The 5,556-nt window shown below is 44.6% G+C and overlaps 1 protein-coding gene across 4 annotated transcripts; it reads right to left on the bottom strand.

The window, feature by feature from the left end:
* Nucleotides 1-990: 990 nt before the first annotated feature.
* On the bottom strand, nt 991-3,892 carry LOC109679392 (N-acetyltransferase 8F1-like). 4 transcript variants are annotated; one of them, XM_074049989.1, is made up of 3 exons: nt 3,751-3,826; nt 2,865-2,989; nt 991-1,844 (listed from the first exon to the last, which is right to left on the bottom strand). In XM_074049989.1, the coding sequence occupies exon 3, from the start codon at nt 1,779-1,781 to the stop codon at nt 1,098-1,100; it is 684 nt and encodes a 227-aa protein (XP_073906090.1). In that variant the 5' UTR covers nt 1,782-1,844; nt 2,865-2,989; nt 3,751-3,826; the 3' UTR covers nt 991-1,097. The 4 variants fall into 4 exon arrangements, with proteins under 4 accessions (XP_073906090.1, XP_073906092.1, XP_073906089.1 ...); XM_074049991.1 differs by lacking the exon at nt 2,865-2,989 and having other exon boundaries at nt 3,802-3,892; XM_074049988.1 differs by lacking the exon at nt 2,865-2,989 and having other exon boundaries at nt 3,751-3,873.
* Between the last annotated feature and the right edge of the window lie 1,664 nt (nt 3,893-5,556).

Raw genomic sequence — 5,556 nt, forward strand, 5'->3', positions numbered from 1 at the left:
CTAAGGAAAGAGGTTTTAAGCAAGTTTTTAAAGAAGACTTTAGAAGCAAGGGTTTAAAGAACTGTAAAGGTGTAAGACTTTAAAGAATAAAGATAGAGAAAAGAAGCAATGAGGGTTGTGCATCTCCACCTAAGCGCCCAACACACTCTCTATCTTGTGTCTTTTCTGAATCTCCAGTTGCCCCAGTTAACCCCACTTGGGTTCAGTAATAACCAGGAGCGAGAGAAAGCTGTCTCTAACAAGGGAATGAGAAAAAAAGCTTGCTCCACATCACCATATCCAAACTCTCCCTTGTGTCACAGGTTTCCAGGATGATATTGAGACTTACAAATTTTGGAGTCCCTAAGCACTTTGAGAGAGAAGCTGCCACCTGGCTTGTCTCAAGGTGGCAGTCTGGGGTATTTATCATCCCACCTCCTCTTCCTGGACCCATGGGATTGTTACATGTGTGGCCTTCCCAAGGTACATGCCTTGGTCCTGATACTCCCTTGAGGGTTCAACACATCCAGGTCTTTCCTTAAAAATAACCCTTATTCCTTCCCAACCAACTTCCTACCCGTCTGTAGTAATGAGACCAGAGCACATAAGGTACCTTCCTGGTCATATTCTCATAGGGTGATTTGCAGTTTCTTTGTTTTGTGACTCTGTACTACAAAGGATACTATGTTACTCCCTCTAGTCTAGGATGTTACACATTTGACAACTGCAGTGGCTTGGAAAAGCTCTTGCTTGTTTGCTTTTGCTTTGGCTGCTCTGCCAAGACTTAGAACCCAGCCTGGACTAGCCTTCTGGAACAGGATGAAATAGTGTCCCTGGTACTTAAGCCAACCCAAGATATTTATATAGGTGTCATGAGACCCCAAGAGTTAGTGTTTTGTATTGATTTTAATGCAACATTAATGTAGTGCTAGACAAAGGAAACTGGTACCTCAGAAAGCCTGAGTAGAGCAGAGGCCTAACAACCGTACATAACCATCAGACTCAATGGACTCAGACGTGCACAAGAAATTAGTTTTATTGTTAATATCACAGATTTATCAGGTTTTGCTTGTTACTATAATGGAGTGGAATGAATCCTGCTCACATGTAGAAACAGATCACAGGCTCCCTTCCTGTCCAGAATGGAGGCCATAACTTAATTGAACTGTATAAATGCCTACTAGCCTCCAGAGTATGGACCGGAAGTATTGGCCTGTCTTCTGAAAGCCCATTCCCTGGTATAAGGCTAAGGCATCACACTGCAATGAGCCAGTCTCAAGAACAACTTCACTATAGCCCTGGTCCTGGGCAAACTGAAGGACAGTCCTGACCAGGGCTTTTGCTATCCCTTCTCCTCGGTGCTCTAAGGCCACAGATATATGAAGCAGCTGCAACTGCTTCTTTCCCAAGGGGGAATCCTTCACTGGCAGAGCACCCACCATACCCACCACCTGCCCTCTGCACTCAGCGACCCAGAAGCAGGAATCACATGAACTCAGGTAGGATTTGGTGATGTCAAACATGTCTGTTTGTAAACATGTGACCACATACTGCCTCCAGGGGTATTTGGCCAGGAACCACAGGAAAAGTAGCAAGGTGAAGCTGCACACAGTGGCCAGGATCCAAGAGTCATAGACCAGGAATAGAGAGAGAGGCACCCCAAGTAAGAGCAGGAGGATGTGAGACAGCATCAGCATATGGCGAAAGGTGGCAGGGATGTGTTCTTCCATGCCCCTGGAGAACAAGCCCAGGATCCATTTGTGGTCGCTCTCCTGGTATTTACGGATGTGATAAAGAGCCATGTGGAGACTTCTTTGTCTGAGATCTCAATGTCCAGAGCAACAGCCAAATGTGCCTTCACTTTCCTGGAGCATTGTAGAAAAGAGAGGAAGCCATGTGAGTTCCCCACACAGTGCCTAGCTCCCAGGAACTCTTGAAACCCTGCTCAAGTGTGTGTCTTTCTTCTGTCACTCAACAGGATGCCTGACACCACCACTGGAGAACGTGTAGAGTCAGAAATACCTGATTAGAACCCTGGTTACTTCGCTTGAGGCAGGCTAGAGTTGGGGAAAGGTTGGAACTCATAGAAAAATACTGCATTTCAGATTGACCATGCTCTGGCTCAGGGACACCCTCACCTGGCTGGGAATCACCCATGCTTCTGCCCACTCATTGAGTATTAGATGGGAATCACCTGTTCCTCCCTTCCCATAGGTCAGCATAAGTCTTCAAAGCATCTGGAGAAGGGAAGCATGATTTCTCTGCATCCAGATTCTACATGGGCCCACTATGCTCCCTTTTGTATTGCCCTTCCCTAACTTTTAATAAGCTACATTTGCACCCATGTGTCCTGCCATGTATTCTTTCCGATGGGACACAAAGAATTTGGAAGTCTTCTGATCATGAACTCTATGATCAGCCAACGATATACTTTCTAGTTGTATGGCCTTGGGCATGTCACTTAACTTCTTTGAGCCTATGTGTCCTTACCAGAGGAGCAGGTTAAAATAACCCATGCCTTGTTCAGTTGTTTGAGGATTTAATACAGGAACATATGAAGAACTGATATATGTACAGGCACTTCCCCCTCCGCACTCCTTACACTATCACAGGCTCTAAACTTCTTGGTATAGTGAGATGACATCCTATGGTAGGCAGACCTGTTGTCCCCGGCTTTTTGTTCCCTCTCCAGAGTCCATACATTGCAGAATGCTATATACCCAATCCTAAATTTGAGCAAAGCCTCCTTTCCCCTAATTATAAAGGTTTAAATTACAGAGGATGCAAGGGTCAAGGACCAAAATGCTACACCCTTGAGATTCTGGGAAGGCTGTGGGACTCCAGATTCACACTGAGACCCTGATCTTGCACCTGTGTCCTCTCACCTGCTGCCACAGAGCCAAGAGTGCCCTTGATGGCCTCAGCCTCTAAGTAGCATCCAGAGGAGATTGTCTAGGCCATGCCCTGCCTCTGGGGAGGAGTCCCTGGTTGACACCTCATTTGCTGACTCCTGGATAATCATAAAACCCAAGGTCAAAAAGCTGGTAAGTGGCAGAGTAGGGATCTCAAGTCCATTCACCTGGTAATTCTGAGGGAATTAACCATAGGACTATAGGCCCTGGGACAGCCCAATTGTCCTCATCCTCTGGTGGCTTGCCACACCTCTTTTTGTGCCCATGAGGTGCAGTGTCTCTCACCCAGCACACTCTGAGGCCCACCCTGATCCCTTGCACATGCCTGGGGACTGTGCCATTCACCCTGGCCTCTTACATCAAGGGCAACAGTCCAGATCCCCTAGCTCAACAACAAGGCCCTTTACTGATGGTCTTCTCCCTATCCAAGCTGAACATGGTCCAGGCTGAAACTGGCAGTTCTCCACACTTCCCTCCCTACTCCTTCTTCTTTCTGAAAACTTCTAAGAAAAAAAAATTTAAAGAAAAATAAGAAAAACACTGAAGAAATGTAAAATCTACAGATCAACCCACTGAAAACACTTGACACAAATATTTTAGTAGATTGATGGCTATTATAATGATGTCAAGTCATAATAAGCAGCTTGTGGCATAGAACCTATGTTCTCCACCCCTCTATCCAGTCCCCCCAGTTCTAGGCCTCCAAACCACTTAGAGCTATCTTCTTTTTTTTATCATAAGCCTTTTTTTTTTAAGTGAGTGATTTGGGCTGATTTTTTGGGAAGATCTTCCACTTGAATACACCCCACCATCTATCAGAAGGACCACACATAGTCTGAAGGAAATGAGAAACTCTCACCACACCCATGGGTCCAGAGCTGCAACCTCACTGGGGATCCAGAGCTGTTACCTTGTCAGGGGGTCCGGAGCTGAGCAACTGTATCTACCTAATTACCACTTGTCTCTCTTCTAGCTTCCCCTAGCAATCATTAATCCCGGAAAAAATTTCCCACCCAGCAAAATTTCCCCTCCAGACTCTTCTGCTATATCTATTCTAAGTCTGTAAACAGTAGTGGGGTTCTAGTTTTGGCTGGATCATCCCCTCTGCAGGGTTTCTTCCCAAATAACAAACCCTGTGCTATCTCCCCCCATCCTGTGCCTCTTTCAGTCTAACAGGTGGGTGATTATTACTTCTCCCCATCCTATTCCTGCTACTAAATCTGTTGTCTACTCCAGGTGGTAATGACTGGATCACAGTTATTCTCTGTGGGCAGTGCTTCTGTAGACTACAGAGTGACTTCTAGAGGGAGGATGTTGTTGATTTGAAACAAAACTTTAAATCCTCCAGTGCCTCCCAGGAATAATATTCTTCAATCTTTGGTGAATCTGGCTGTTTCTGTTTTTCCTGCATGGACTCAATAGAAGTAGGATTTATTCTTGACATGTGAGTTAAAGAAGCATGTACTTGGATGCAATAGAACCTAATTGTTTTGAAAAATAAGCCACAGGCCTAGGAATTTCATCCAGCTTTTGAATAAGAAATAGGCAGGCCACACTCTGCCTATTTAAATCTGGAATTCTTGGGGCTGGGGTGGATGCCAGTAAATCTTTTAAGTATTTGAAAGGCTTCCTGCTTGCTTCCTGGCTCACTCTAGGAGTTCATAATCAGGGCCTTGTATTACCTCATAAAGAGGTTTAGCTGTTAACTAAAGTCTGGAATCCAGATCCAGCAGAACCTAAGCATTCCCAGAAAATTCTGAGTTGTTTCTTTGTTTGAGGTGGCCCTAGTTTTAAAAGGGTCCCTTTTCTCTCAGAGGCAAAATTTCATTCCCCTGGAGTCGGAATGTGACCTAGATACTTTACCTTTTGCTGTGAGGTCTGTGCCTTTCTGTGGAGAAACGTAGTATGCTATAGACCCCAGGAATTTAAGGACTTTAATTGTGTTATCAACAGGATCAATATTGTAGGACTACAGATGAGGAGATCATCGCTACACTGGAGTAAGGCTCCACAGTCTAAAGTTCAGAATCTTTATCCCCTTACCAAGGTGTTTCCGGTTTTCTTCCTATTTTTCTAGGGCAATAAGTTTAAAATCTGAAACACTGTGTTCTGTAAGGGAGTAAAACATTTCATTTGTTCTCCTGACTCTCCATCAGATTAAATGCTGTTATCCATTGTGAGCATAGTACCGAGATTACAGTTAATGATTGAAGCATTCCTGATGGGTAGATTCAGTTGCTAAGAGTAGTAGGAGAGTAAGAGACAAAAGGCTACCTCCAGGGGGGAGGAGATGTGGGATAAATATTTCCTGAGTGACTTATTAGTCACCAGTCTAAATAAAGAATAACAAAATCCTGTCTTGGGAGACAAGTTGCCATGTCTGTAGAATATAAGTAAAAAGAACCCATTATTTAAGCCTAAATAGAAGCACCATCCTAAAGCAGAATATAGGAGAGAGTCAAAGACAGAAGATATAAATTCTGTACCTGTCCATGTGTTGGTAATCATGCATAAACTCCCTTTCTCATGTTTTTTCCCCCAAGCCAGCCATCCAGGACTGTGATCCTCCTACTTATGCCTCCCACACAGCTGGGATGACAGGCACACACCACAATGCCCACATTTTTTTGTTGAGATGAGGTCTCACTACCTTTTGGCCCAGGTT

The sequence above is a fragment of the Castor canadensis genome, chromosome 12 (genome assembly GCF_047511655.1).
Source record: "Castor canadensis chromosome 12, mCasCan1.hap1v2, whole genome shotgun sequence".
In the NCBI taxonomy this organism is placed as follows: Eukaryota; Metazoa; Chordata; class Mammalia; order Rodentia; family Castoridae; genus Castor; species Castor canadensis.

What these genes read in the sequence shown, in the direction of transcription:
- LOC109679392 (XM_074049991.1), bottom strand. Translation starts at nt 1,781, where the DNA reads ATGGCTCTTTATCACATCCGTAAATACCAGGAGAGCGACCACAAATGG.